This window comes from Atractosteus spatula, chromosome 3 (assembly GCF_055471065.1).
Source record: "Atractosteus spatula isolate fAtrSpa1 chromosome 3, fAtrSpa1.hap1, whole genome shotgun sequence".
NCBI classification, from domain to species: Eukaryota; Metazoa; Chordata; class Actinopteri; order Semionotiformes; family Lepisosteidae; genus Atractosteus; species Atractosteus spatula.
The window spans coordinates 32,520,210-32,534,673 of NC_142708.1; the positions used below are offsets into that span (position 1 = coordinate 32,520,210).

At 37.6% G+C, this 14,464-nt stretch overlaps 1 protein-coding gene across 4 annotated transcripts in view; it reads right to left on the bottom strand.

Moving 5' to 3' along the window:
• The window catches only part of LOC148837715 (homer protein homolog 1-like), a 114,857-nt gene extending 100,803 nt beyond the window's left edge, over positions 1–14,054 (bottom strand). For 3 of the 4 annotated variants that reach the window (XR_016090784.1, XM_088909934.1, XM_088909932.1), the window contains exon 1: positions 12,866–14,048. Coding sequence is in view for 3 of the 4 variants with exons in the window: in XM_088909934.1 (XP_088766060.1) it covers positions 12,866–12,870 (5 nt within the window). In the remaining variant the exon portion in view is untranslated. Of the gene's footprint in view, positions 1–12,865 lie in introns of all 4 variants that reach the window. The other variant, XM_088909933.1, reaches the window with a different exon arrangement.
• Positions 14,055–14,464: the final 410 nt, after the last annotated feature.

Below are 14,464 nucleotides of genomic sequence, written 5' to 3' on the forward strand. Positions count from 1 at the left end.
TTTGGAACACTAATGAGTGTGAGTTGCTAAGGAAACCAAAAGTGTTTCAGCCACTGCCTTCTAGGAGCGATTAAAAATGTGGAGGGTTTTTGATACTATTAATATATATTTAATTAATAATTTTCATACCAGCATTAGGACAAGGGCAAGACCACATAAAAGCAAAGTGGTTTTGGTGATCAAGACAAATTATCTTTACGTTTGCAAAGCATCGTGACTAAGTCATAATGGAAACCTATAAGGTTAGTCATGTAGCATGACTGAATTCTTAACAGGTTTCTTCCAAAAATTCTTCAGACAGAATAAGGAAATTAATACTAGAAATAAAAAAACTTCTACACATGCCCTGCCCTGTCATATCCATTTACACATAAAACTGGTTGTGCTCTCTTATATATTAGCAGTACACAAAACAGCAGACAACTGTCAACATACAGTCCAGGTGACACTGCTAACACAGCAAAATAAAGCAGATTATGAGTGCCCTGTATATTACAAACAGATAAGCAATGCACATAGAAGGCAAAGTTTCTGGTTAATTGATATCCAAAAAACATAAAAGTAATCATACATAAGACAGAATTATCAGTAATTGTTCATGTTTATCTTGCTTAAAGCAATCAATTATTCTCACCACAATTCACTGCAAAAGAGTCAGTTTGTCAGACTGGGTTTGACTCAGAGTAGGCAAAATGCTGACAAAGGGAGAATCTTCTGAAGGCAGTACAGTCATGGTCAAGGTCAAAGAATTCGTAAACTGCTTCAGTCACCTCCTGAGCAGTTTGAGCTTCTAGACATTCGTGGAACATTGCAGGAGTTAAAACAGCTGCCCAAGCGATCCAAGATCAGAAATCTCTTGTTTTCATGCCACCTGTGATGTTTCTGGTGTAAAATTAAGTCATTCTTTAAATACTGAATTCTGTAAAATTTATCATGAAAACTGGAATTTCTAATAGTATTTTACAGTACATCAGCTCTAAGTTTGTTTCTTCTTAGGCAAATGCTTATTAAAATGCTTTTTCTATAGGCCATTATTGTCGTTAAACTGACTGACTAATCAGGTGAAAACTTTCCTGCATTTTCCAAAACTATCACCACGTAGATTTTTTAGGGGCCAGTTTGTTCCTAATAACATATTGTGGCTATTGCAGATTTGGGATGAGGCTACTCAGTCACCAGCCTCTTATGCTTTGTTTAGATGCAGAGAAGGAATCTGAATGCATAGAATGCAACAACTAAGGGTTATTCTAGAATGCTTTCATTTCATTTATCATTATCATTTGTACCTTATACCAGGGGTTTCCAATCTTGGTCATGGAGTAGCCTTTTCATTCCAGCTGTGCTCAATATTTCCATTTTGTTTTCTACTTAAAAGTTTAGGATTTTATGTTGTTTGTAAAACACAACAGTTTAAAGGCAACCTCCATCATGTTTTAGGACTGAAAACCATTCAAATACTATTATTGAGTCAATTAGGGTTTCAATTTGTGTAACTGAGAGCTTGACTGGAACAAAAACCGACAGGGCTGTGATCCTCCAGGGCCAGGAATGAGATCCCAGCCTTATACAACATGCTAACCACTTGTGCAGATTGTGCAGACCAGGTCAGTACTATCCATTCAGTTTGCACTGGGTAGAGGCACTCAACATAATTGTCCATTATCACCATTATTGCTTGTTTATTTGTTTGAATTGTTGGCACAAGCTATTAGATAAAATACCAGCATTATTTCCACTGAGACACAGGGGTCTAAACACCAGATTTCACTCTTTGCTGATTGCATTCTCCACATACTTTCTGATATTTCTGGTTCAGTTCCCTTAAAGCTGAAAGCTTATCTCATATTAAAGCTTAATTGATAACAGACTATCTGAATGTAAAATATATTGGTCCAAATCAAGTCTTATGTCTCTAAACCCTAACTCCTATGATGACTTCTTTTACACCCCGTATTCCTTTTTTGGTTGCAATGTTTAAATTTCATTTCTCTGGATAACAGGATTTTCTCTTTCCTCTGGACCACATGTCCAAAACAATGGCCTGGTATGGACACTGTATAGTAGGAGGTGCTTTAGCTGAAAATTTAAAGCAAGGTCCTGACCACTTACTCTAAAAATGCAATTGCACTTTTCAAAAGAGTAAAGGTGTTGACCCTAGTGTTCTGGCTAAATTGCACTCTGTGTGTCTCTAATCTGGCCTTCGTAAATGTCCTCCTAATTTAACTTGCAAAGCATTTTCTCACTTCTTCACCCAATCTGCTGTGCAGTGGGGCTGCTGGCAAATAATGTCTGGCAGAGTTTGTAAGATTAGTGGTGTTAATTTCCTCCTTAATTCCTTTGCTGCAGTAATTCCTCCTTTCTCCACTTAATCTGCTCTGTACTGGAGCTGCTGATACATACAGTAAACATTGCTATCTGTGTCTCCTGCGTGGGTGCTGAACATCGAGGGGTTGAAGTGGGTCTTCGTCTACATGGAAATCACTTTAGGATCCTTTTGTGCTGGTCAGCACTACCAAATACAATTACTTCTTGTAAAATGTAGCTTGATTGCAAGTGCAAGTTCTCTTTTTCTTTGACCCCATATTCCTGTTCACTCTGACTCCACAGGTTTTGATTATTTGGGTACTATTTTCTTTACTGCATTCATCAAGAGAATGTGCCTGAAGACAAATTAAAACATATTTGACTAGATTGTCCTCTTTGTAGGCTACACTACATGATACGATTTCCATTAGGGAAATAAATATTCTTGGCATTAGCTTCTTGTATTTCATCATCCCATTTTTTCTCTTCCACCAAATACACCAAGAACAAAATTCTTTTACAACACATTTCATTTGGATAGGGTAGCATCCAACTGTCCAGATGACAACCTTTAGGTTTTAGGTTTAGCACTCTTTAGGTTTTGGTGACTAAATCCAGGTGTATATATCACTATCGAGCTTTTCAATTGACAGTGTTAAGATCCTAACTGGATAATGAAGCATCTGGGCATCCAATTGAAGAAGCCTTAACTGAGCCAATTAAACTCCAGGAATTTTAATGTTCTGTTCCTAAGGACAGGAGTGTCTCCCTTCCAATGGGTACAATCACTACAAACAGCCTTTGTGAAATGTTTAATAGATTTTCACTGTTTTGGAATAACCTTCTCTACCTGGTACTCCGTCCTGCAATAACTGTCCTAGTGTACATTAATACTTAGAATGTTGCGATGTCGATATCCCTGACACAATGACCTATGCATGTTCTGGATTCTATTGTACATATATATGTCTATAACTAGCTATTAATCCATTGTGCCTTGTACTGTAGATAACTAATGTTCACTTCAATTACTGTATATGTATTATAAGTCACTCTGAAAAAGGAAGCCTGCTAAGAAAATAAATAAGACAAGACAAGATGAGGGCTTAAAGCAATTGGTCAGATGATATTTAAAACCATGAAGCTGTGGCTTCCAAAGGGGTCATTAACCTTTGCTATCCAGGAGGAGAGCAGAGCCCCTGAGATGTGCTGCATCAGAAGGAGAAGGGAACAAGGAAGTGGCTGAAGGTTAGGCCCATGGATGTGTTGTAATTTTCGTTTGGATTTTAAAAAGCATTTTTAGTGCAGAAAGCAACTTAGTTGTCCGAATCAAGAAGGGCTACTGAAGAAGTGTAGTTAGTGTAGAAGTTATCGTTCTCTTTAACGATAGCGAGGTTTTTGTTTTGTACTTTTGGAGTATAAGATAATGTATGCAAATAAGAGCACTATTTTACCTTATGGTTGTATCTGGGTTTCCCAGGACTTATTTATTTATTTTTTTATATTTATGTTATGTTACATACATATTATGTTATGTACATTAATACATACATTCATAAAAATAATAGGGTCTTTTCTCCTCCTTTTTCATGCTAGGAGCCAGTTCTGTATGCTTTCCTTTGTTGTATTTTGTCATTCATCTTTGCTCTCTTTTGCAAATTATATCAACATTTGTTTAAAAAGCATAAAATCCCATTCTCTAAACTGAACAGAACAGTCTTGACTTTGATAGCAGCAACGACATAAATACACAGGTCATGCAATCCTACATATTGCATTTGGGAGGGAAACAATCTGCTTTATTTAAAACAAATGTATGGTGGTAATGGTTTAAACAACAAATGGCAATTGCATATTTCTGCATAGCTTTGTGAGGAAGAAGGTGCATAGCTTTATGAAGCAATCCACAAAAGAAACTTGGGGGAAATTTGATAGATCTGGAATTGCTAGGGACTAAAATAGAATGGGCTTGTGGTTAAGTAAAGAAGTGATAAACCAGGACTCATTCCCATATCTTTTTCACTAATTCTGTTATGTTCATTTCTATTGCATAAAGTTTTGAAAAAAATAAAACAGACTGCTAACTGATCTTTCCTCGGGAACATTCTGCTACATCAGTCTGTAATGTACCAAGCTAGCTTGGTGCTATTGAATTACAGCTGGGGTGTTTTCTTGGCGCAAATGCGAAGAGTATTACACATGGCAAGAGGCTGGAGCCACTAAAAAGTTTGAGTCAGCGTCATACTAACCTGAAACTGAAGCAGAGATTACAAGAGGGGCCTATGGGTATTCTCAAAGTTAAGTCTGCCTTCTTCCACGTCAACACAACTTTAAAAACAAAAACTATTTTAGTTTAAACTCCAGTCTGGAAGGGCAATGTATTTTAATAGGAGTTATTAAGTTACATACTGAAAGCATGATCCCCTGTCATATGATACAGAAGTATAGGACCGAGTGGAAACTCACTGGTATACAGGTATCTGATTCTTTGAATTATCCCAGTGTATTCAATTAAGTAAAATTGCCAGACAAACTATGTCAGCTGTTTACTATTGTGTAAGAAATGCATTTTTCGTCAGCCAATTACTAAATCAAATTTTACCACCTTTCCAATTGAGGAAAAACTTCATCACCCTGGATACCATACATTTAAATGTTTTAATTAAAATGAAATCAAAAGAAACGTATCCCTATATTAAGTCATGGTTGTTTTTAGAAAAAAAAGTATATAGATTTGGGATATGCATTACATTAAAGGTCTGTCATACTTTTGATTAATTGGTCACTGAAGACTGACCATGATCCACACACGTCACTTTGTAGTATAAGCACTAAATCTTCTCATTATTGAGAGAGTAGATTGGTCACATATGATGAGGTGACTTAACTGTAGAATGTCAGGCTGAGTGGAAATTAAGAAAGAAAAACACAGCAAGGAACCAATATGTCCCGCTTATGAAGAGAACAACATCTTTCAGTATGAGGAAGGTGGGACTAAACCAAGTACTGTCACAGACCCATCAGGGGCATTCACAACCAGTCATTTCCAAATGAGCAAGGCATTATAGCCAAACACAGTCCATCAATAAAAGGTCACAATCTGGCAACACCACACCGAGATGAACACTTTATCATGCTCGATCTTTGTGATTGTTTTCACACCACCAGTTCCAAAGCATCAGAAATATTAGACAGCCCGCGCACCAGCAGCTTAACTGTCAGCTACTCAGTTATTGCTTGCATTGAAGATGACCAACGAAGGAACCAGTGCTCATCAGTGTTCAAAGATGCAGCAGAAAGGTGAAAGCAACACCTCAGGTGGACATGCCTGAGTCCACCTGAGGACCTGTGGAGCCACGTCCTCATTAGTGATGAATCAAGGCTTTGTGAAGACCACCACAATGGACATCAACAAGTATGGCTAGGACTTTTGGAACAATATTTAATTGTTGTGTCGAACAGACCAACCAACCAGGAGGTCCAAGTGTGATGTTTTGGGCAGGAGTGTCTAGCTGCTGCTACAGAACTCCACTTACAGGGACTGATGGCAACCTGACTGCATGGTGCTACACTCATCAAGTTAAATTATCTAAGTTGCAGGCTTATTGTGATGTGGTAGCATTCCAGCATGTCCTCATGCTGTTCCTATAAAAGCAGCTTTCTTGAGAAATCAGAATGTGACACTTACATTGTGGATGTCCTACATGCCAGACTTGAGCCCCATAGTACATTTGAGGGAGAAGTTGGGATAACATCTAACATCCATTCCTCAGATACCAGGAGACAACAGATCCTTGTTCAGGATCTAGAGGACGAACAGAACAGAATCCCACAAGACAGGATCTGCAACATGTATTGCAGATGTACAATGGCTTCTACCAATGAACCATCTATTCTACCACCCTGTGATACTCATAGTACTGTAGACACCTGTTGATCAAACTTATTGATGCAAATATATTATTCAACATCATAAATTTACATTATGCGTCTTTAATAAAAAATGTTTGCCTTATAATCACTTACAGTATATTGGAATGTTGAAGTGGTAGGTTTCTTTTGATGATCAGCATCTCTATGTTACACCTTAAGGAAGAGCACTACAGCAACATTAGTATGAAGAAAAAAAATGCTTCTCAAATTGCATATTCAACTTTCAATAACACACATGCCTCAGCAGCAAAGAGAGCTTACAATGCAAATCTCTCAAAATGTACTCAAAGGTTTAATTTCAGAAGATACAGTACAAGTGATACAATAACAATAAGAAACACAAATTATACAAGTGGAAGGCACACTGAAATGAATTTAAAACTGAGAACAGGAGGAGCTTCTTTAAGTAAAGAATTGTGGGAGTATGGAAGAGCCAGGTTGTCGAAGACTGTCTACTTTCTAGAATCAACCGGACAAGGTTCACACTAACTACCACACAGGCTAGACAGGCTGCACAGCCTCCTCTCATTGGTAGTACTTTTCATTTTCTTATAAGTGTAGTTTGAAATTAATTGGCTCAATTACTCTCATTTCCTTTTAACCAGTTTATTTCTGCCTTTTATAAATGAAAACTCAATCACACCAATGCTTACCTACCATTTCTATAGCACTGCTGAAAACATTTATCCTTCACTTAGGGAACTACTGTAGCTAAACAGTTTCATTAAAGGTGAAATGTTACAAACAGCAGAATTCTGTTGGTCATGCAGTGGCCTTAATTTTTGTCTTACAGGTTCATTATATTAGTTCATACAAATTTGAAAATGTACAGTATGTAAGTGTATTCATTATAATAGCTAGCTTACGAGCCTTTTACATGCTCTATTCTCTGCTGCATTCATGCTGTTAAATTCTTACAATAACTTCACCTATTATGACTGCCTCTGCTCTTCTTTCTCCAGACAATGATATGTTTTAAAAATTACATCCTTGTGTTTAAGGGTTTTATTTGCTGACTCTGTGAAAGACAGACAAATGAATTGCCCATCATTCAGGGTTTGTCTGAAGAGTGCCACTTGATAAATCTTGGAAATAGCAAGCTTTTGAACTACTGAGGAGCCTGAGCCCAGACACGCAGGCAGAGCAAAAAATGTCACTGAATCAGAAAAATTCACATATCCAAATATATTGTATGCTCAGTGCTCTCTCCAATTGCCTATCAATAAATGCATTGATCCAAGCCCTACTAAAAAGTAATCATATTGTTCCTACAACATCAGAAAATAAAAGTTACACGTGCATAGTATGGACATACAGTAATAGAAACACAGAGAGGAACAAGCACAAGAACAGTTTAGATGTGTAAAAAACATATTGGAAAGGTATGCTTGTAACAAGAATGTTTAAGCCTTGATTTAACACTCTTCTATTACCCAAAAACACATACAGTACAGTACATTAACTCAGAATATTATGTGCTGGAATTTTTTTTTTCACAATGGTGTGGTATGTATCGTCATTCCAAATTTGAGAAGCACCCCTTGATCAGCCCAATAAAGAGTTAAATTACAGATGCCAAGATTTTGGACTGTCCCGGAAAGGATGGAAGAACAACACTCAAAGGCCCTGCATGACAGTTTATCAGTAGGGAAGCTGAAAGTTTGGAAAGCTTTGAAACCTTCCATCCATTTTCTAACCGCTTCATCCAATCCAGGCTCACGGAGCCTATCCTGGCAAGCAACAGGTGCAAGGTGTAAGTACACCCTGAACAGGACGCCAGTCCATCACACACACTGGCACAGACAAGCACACACTCAAACCAGGACAAGTCTTCCCAGAAGCCAATTAATGTACCAGTACGTCTTTGGACTGTGGGAGGAAACCAGAGCACCCAGCAAACATGGGAAGAACACACTAATTCCACACAGACAGCAACCCCAGGTCTGGAATTGAACCTGGAGTGCAGTGAGGCCGCAATGCTAACCACTGTTAGCGTGGTTGATAATAATAATAATTGCTTACACTTATATAGCGCTTTTCTGGAAGCTCCACGCAAAGCGCTTGACAGGTAATGAGGACCCCCTTCCACCACCACCAATGTGCAGCACCACCTGGATGATGCGACGGCAGTCATAGTGCAGCAGTACTCTCACCACACATCAGCTATTAGTGAGGAGAACAGAGTAATGAAACCAATACATAAATGGGGATTTATGTGATCGGTAAGGGCCAATGGAAAATTTGGCCAGGACACCGGGGTAACACCCCTACTCTTTTCGAGAAACGCCCTGGGTTTTTAAAGACCACAGAAAGTCAGGACCTCGATTTTATGTCTCATCTGAAGAACAGCACCATTTTACAGTATAGTGTCCCCGTCACTATACTGGGGCATTAGGACCGACACAGGCTGCAGTATAAGTGCCCCATACTGGCCCCACTGACACCTCTTCCAGAAGCAACCTTAGTTTTTCCCAGGAGGTCTCCATCCTGGTACTGACCAGCCTAGCTTCAGTGGGTGGCCAGTTGTGAGCCGCAGGGTGATATATAGTACAGTAGCTACTGGCATAGCATGGTTACCATTACATGAGTAACAATGCCAGCCATGATTACACATGTAATATCAAACATAACAAATTTCCTAATTTAGTAGTAAAGGGTAAAAATAAACAACATTTGGTAGGTGTTTGTTGTTTACTCGTGCATAAAAACTGACTTCATAAGAGGTTCTGCTTCATTGAGAGCTTTATATCAGAAGGATTGTTTGTGATAATGGAAGGTACTGTACAAAGAAGTCATTAATAAATCTACACTCAGCATAAAGCTGAATCCTTCTCCCATAATACTTAATTCTTTGCCCAAATATAGAAGGATAATAATACAGAAAACTACTGCACAGATCCCTACAACATGCCAAAAAGCAATCAGGAATCTGTTGAGAAATTAACATTCATGAAGACCAACTGCTGTTAAGAAATAAAATGACCAAACAATCAGAAACCAACACAACTTTATGTACCAGTTATATTACAGATTATGCACAAATGCTGTACTATTTTTTGATGAAATTATGGTTCTGTACCTGTCCCACATTAATACAAAACAGTCCAAAGGAGCAGTTTTAAAGCAGCAAAGAGCATGACAACTGAACAGTATCCAGTCAACATGAGTTTTAAAAACAACTCCACAGCACCTGTTATTCCTATCCTTTCCTATATTATTAATTACACTGCAATATATTTAAATCTCCACAAAATCCTCTATGTGGCTTTTGAATACCTTTAGCTCATTTTAGTCACCCACTACTGTACTGCTTTAGCAGCATGTAGCTTAAACATAGCCAATGACTATGTGTATGAGTAAGAGTGTTAGTGAGGTTTTATAATTCCATCATGAGAAATGGTATGGGTTGAGACAAATTCACGAGGCCTGGAATTATGAACCGAAATGCAATCCACATTACAAAAAAGAGAATACCAAGTAATGTGTACAGTGACAATATACACTGCTTTGATTCCTAATGTAAGGATGATGCATCAGCAGTCCACATACTGTACTGTACAAACAAAACTTCAGAAGATATCCGGATAAGACTGACACTGTTTCGTGTCACTGCCCAACCACCTGTGTACAGGAATGTTTTTTTAACTTCATAATAGAACCTTCAGGATACTTTCTTATACATATTTAAACAAACAAATATACTGTATACTGAACTTTTATCGCCCTACTCCCCACCTCGCAACCTTCGCTCTTCTAATTCTGCTCTCCTTACTGTCCCCCAAGCCCGTCTACATTGTATGGGTGACAAGGCCTTCTCCTGTTATGCCCCCAATCTCTGGAACTCTCTCCCCAAGGATATCAGAGAGTCACCTTCTCTAAATACCTTCAAATCCAGACTCAAAAACCTCTTCTTCAGAAAAGCCTTTACTTAACTGGTTCCATTCTTCACCCCTCTGCTTTTCTTAGTACCACCATCCACGGTCTCCTCTATATATTGTAATTGTGTTTTATCTTGTGTATTCTTCTTATTTATTGTTGTTATCATCCTGTAAAGCGCTTTGAGAAGCCACCTTTAAAGGCACTATATAAAATAAAGTTTATTATTATTATTATTATTGTATTACACACACACAAATGACCGCTTGTGAATACAAATCATGGGCCCATTTGGTCCATGTACTGTACTGAAATACAGTAGAGTACTGTACATCAAAGGTAGATTCTAAAAAAGAGCTGGAATAATCAAGATCAAACTGTATTGCCCTTCTCAACATAAAATTCAACAGATGATGTGTTTACCACAAACATGTCTCATCAGAATTATCCTTCCTCAATCACAGCTGCATTCTCTTTCCCATCACACAGTGCATTAGCAACAATTCACTCTTTATTTTTGTTTATTCTGCCCTAACAATCTCCTTCAGCTTGTTAATGCTGGTTGCACCTTTTTTTCTTTTACCTTTTTGTCAAGTTCAACCTACCATGATGTTTTCCTTAAATGTGATAAGGTCAAGTGACTGGGGAAGCAGGTGTATCGTTTTCAAAACCTGTTGTACTACTTGACTCTTGTACACAGTAAGTTTATTCTGAATGTGCAGTTGGACTATTATCATGTTAAAACCCAAACCTGTCCATCAACGGATCTTGTGACCTTGAACATGTTCTATTTTTAAAATCTATTCTTTAGGAAGGGACCAAGAAAGCCATATTGTGCAAAAAGAGCAATATATCAAAGTGATTTTCTCCTTCAAAAGATCATGCCTCATTGTTTCCAGAGCAGTGGAACAAGATTCGTACTGACAAATGTAAATCAGAACTGTCAAGCTCCAATAACTGTGCATATGTTCGCCCAGGAGCCTCTGAGAGGCTGAAGAAAGATTGTTTTGTGTCAAAAGCCAAAAGCTAAAGGACGATTTGTGATTTGGTATGCTTTTTCTGAAATATGTGTTCTTAAAGCACTTTGTACTTCAGCTCATCAAGCTAATTTGATCTACGAAGAAGCTGAATAGGCAGACGTTGTATTCCACGAAGATAACAAGCTTGAACACACTTCTGAGAAATGTTGAACCTTCTTTATACTGTATTTTTTTAGTTTTGTGGAAAATACAAAAAAAAAGATCCGATGACAGTTGCGTCTTTAATGTATTAACGCGTTTTAAGGAGACAGCACGTCTCCACTCCTTGCAACACCTCTACTCCAAAAACTTTTACACGTTTTTTACACGTTTTACATTCTCCTTACCTATTGGTGACGTTTAAGAGAAAATCTTTCGAAAACTAAAATTTAAAAATATTAACAAATATTAAAGAGATATCTCACAAGATAACTGGAAATCAGATTCTGGCTTCATGTGGTATTTTTAAATAAAACATTATCTAGCTGCACGTTTTGAAAGGTTCATTTATAGCAGTCCACTTTTAAATTCCTTTGACTATCATCGAGCTCTTACTGTTTGCCTCGGAACTCTAACTTGCTAACTCATTTTTCTATCAGACAAATTATTCTCTTACTTCTGTCCTAAAATCCAAGTTTAAAATATATTCTAGGAAAACAGTCCACATTTTAAGTCACCTAAATGTATAAAATGCGATTGCTTTTCATTCTAAAACACAAACGTAAAGTAAAACAATAAGATTACAGGTAAAACAGACGTATCTTGACCGTAAACATTGTGCATCACGTTTCATAAAAACAAAGGACATTAAAATGTAATATTTTTCACATTTCTTCCTCATAAGCCAGTAATTGAGTAAATCGTAATAATAATTATTTTATGATTAGTCTTCGGGAAATGAAGTCAATCTTGAGAGGTTATTGGATGCTCTGGATATTATTATATGCTCTATTGGATATAACAAGACATACATTCTTAACCATTAATTAATTTTTAAACTTCTCTCCACCCCCTGATTTATGGTGAAATACGGGAAGTTCTGTTTGAGCTTAATTTACTTAATATGACTCATTGATGTTAAAATACATGCAGGTGGTCCCAATGAACGTTATTTGCTACGGAACACTTTCATAAAAATAAGCGATTTCCAATGTTATTTCTATCACATAAACAAAGTAAACGTCATGGGTGTCTTGTGTAACACATGCACTTCTAAACCCATTCTTCGAAACGGGAAATGTTAATTCAAATTCATGAATAAGAAATAATCATAACAGTGAACCTTCTGTATAAAAGCATTACATTAGTGGGATGGTATCCGACCAAATTTAAATCTGTGGTGAATTACCCTTATTTTGTTGTAGGTTTAAGTTACAGAATTGCTTCACTCAGAAACAGTTCACGAAGTTCCAAATGGAATAACATGGCCAAAGTCATGGCTCACTCCACCAGATTTTGGGCGAGTATAAGCTACTGTCTGCGACTATAATACAATACACTACACTTACTGTATATCACAAACGAGCTAGAGTAAGTAACATTGTGAGACAGCTCAACTGCACCATGTAATAAAAATATAGGTAATGCTAAAGATTAATACCATCTAATCTTTCATTACATAGCTTTACTTGGGGCCATGAAAAAAGATACCAGTATACTGTATTTCATATTATGAGACCAAAATACATACAGTACAGTATTTAACCAAATATACATATTGCCGTATAACTTACCCCATTTTGGTTGATTGGATGATTGAAATGATCCAGTCAGTGCAAATGAAAGATTCCTCTGCTCTAAGGTTAGTACTGTATTTTCTATTATAACGCCGCCGTGGATGAGATTTGATGGGGGTGGTGTGGTGAGGTTGTTGAGATTCAGCTCCTTCAGCAAGACATGACTGTTTCAATATAGTCCTTTATGATCGTCGATCTAAAGCTGACTGATTTCAAAACAGATCCACAGAAATGTATACACGTTTACGAACACACATTCCGTCAAAGGTAACTATGCTTTTTTCTTGCACGAATTAGCATTCCCAGGTTTCATTAAGAATTGTGCATTCCAAAAAAACATATACCGATATAGCTACTTCGAAACAAGGTACATGATTAACAGTTATTTAACAAAATCCCGAATGCGTATGCAGTCCACCTACAGTATCCTTTTCCTTCCCTTTCTTACTAAAATGAATGGGAAGAGCTTGCATTCGTTAGAAAGGTACACTGAGGGCTATCAGCAGCGCTCCTTTCTCTGGTCTCCGAATGACCCTTAAATATCCACTCGGTCTGAAAGCCAGGGTATTACTACTCCGTGTTCTTTCATAACGCCCTCTGGTATTTACTTTCCAAAACCGACACCTCTTCAGAACGGAACTGGCTAAACCGCAGAAAGCTGTATCCTCAGGCAAGAAAAAAGCTTAACCTTCATTCCAGCATTGAGTTACTATTTTGCCATTCCCCATTCATTCGTATTGCAGTTTCCTTATCTCTTCTGTGCCATCAAAATTCCTCCAGAGCAAATTAAAACGCACTGTCACATGGGCACACGGAAAGGAAGAGATAAATCAGAAATCAAACCAGTACAAAAAAGGATAAAAGACGCCAGTGCACTGTCCAAGGCAGCTTTTTTCATAGCTTTTTTTCCCCGTTAGGAAACCTGGTGCATTCTCATGGCTCCATCATCCTCTGTATATTCACAAAATCACAGAAATGTACATCACTGATAATGGTCGTGTACAAAAAAGGAGTGGAAAGCCTATTAAGAGGTATAATTGAGGATAAAAGGTTTTAAGTTTTTAACCATGGGCTACAATTTTTTTTTGCTATTCCATCCTCCTCGTTATTTAGAGTCTATAACACAGCTTTCCATCTCTCCAATCCCAGTCAACATCTCTGTCTCCATCCTCCGCTCACTGACAGTATTAAATACGTCTACGTCACCACGCCACCCTCCGCACTGACGTCACTGCATGCTCCTGGGACTGACGTCATTCCAGTCAAGGGGATGACGTCCAATTACTCCAGGAAGCGTTACTATAAAGGGAAAGACAGGCAATTTCTCTCACCCCGGTACGGTAGTTCAGGTTTGGTCAAACTTCTAAAATTAAAACATTGTATGTAGGTGTTGTGATGTTAGAAATGCAGATAAGCTATACAAAACAATCTAAGACGTTTTGTCTGTAATTTATATATAGATGGAATTAATGAGAAATAAATACAAATTTTCCTCAGTATTTTAAAGAAACTGAACAGAGTTTGTGAAATGTAATACACATTTTATATAAGTGAAACCCTTTCTATTAATATTTGGTTGGCAGCATATACAATAGA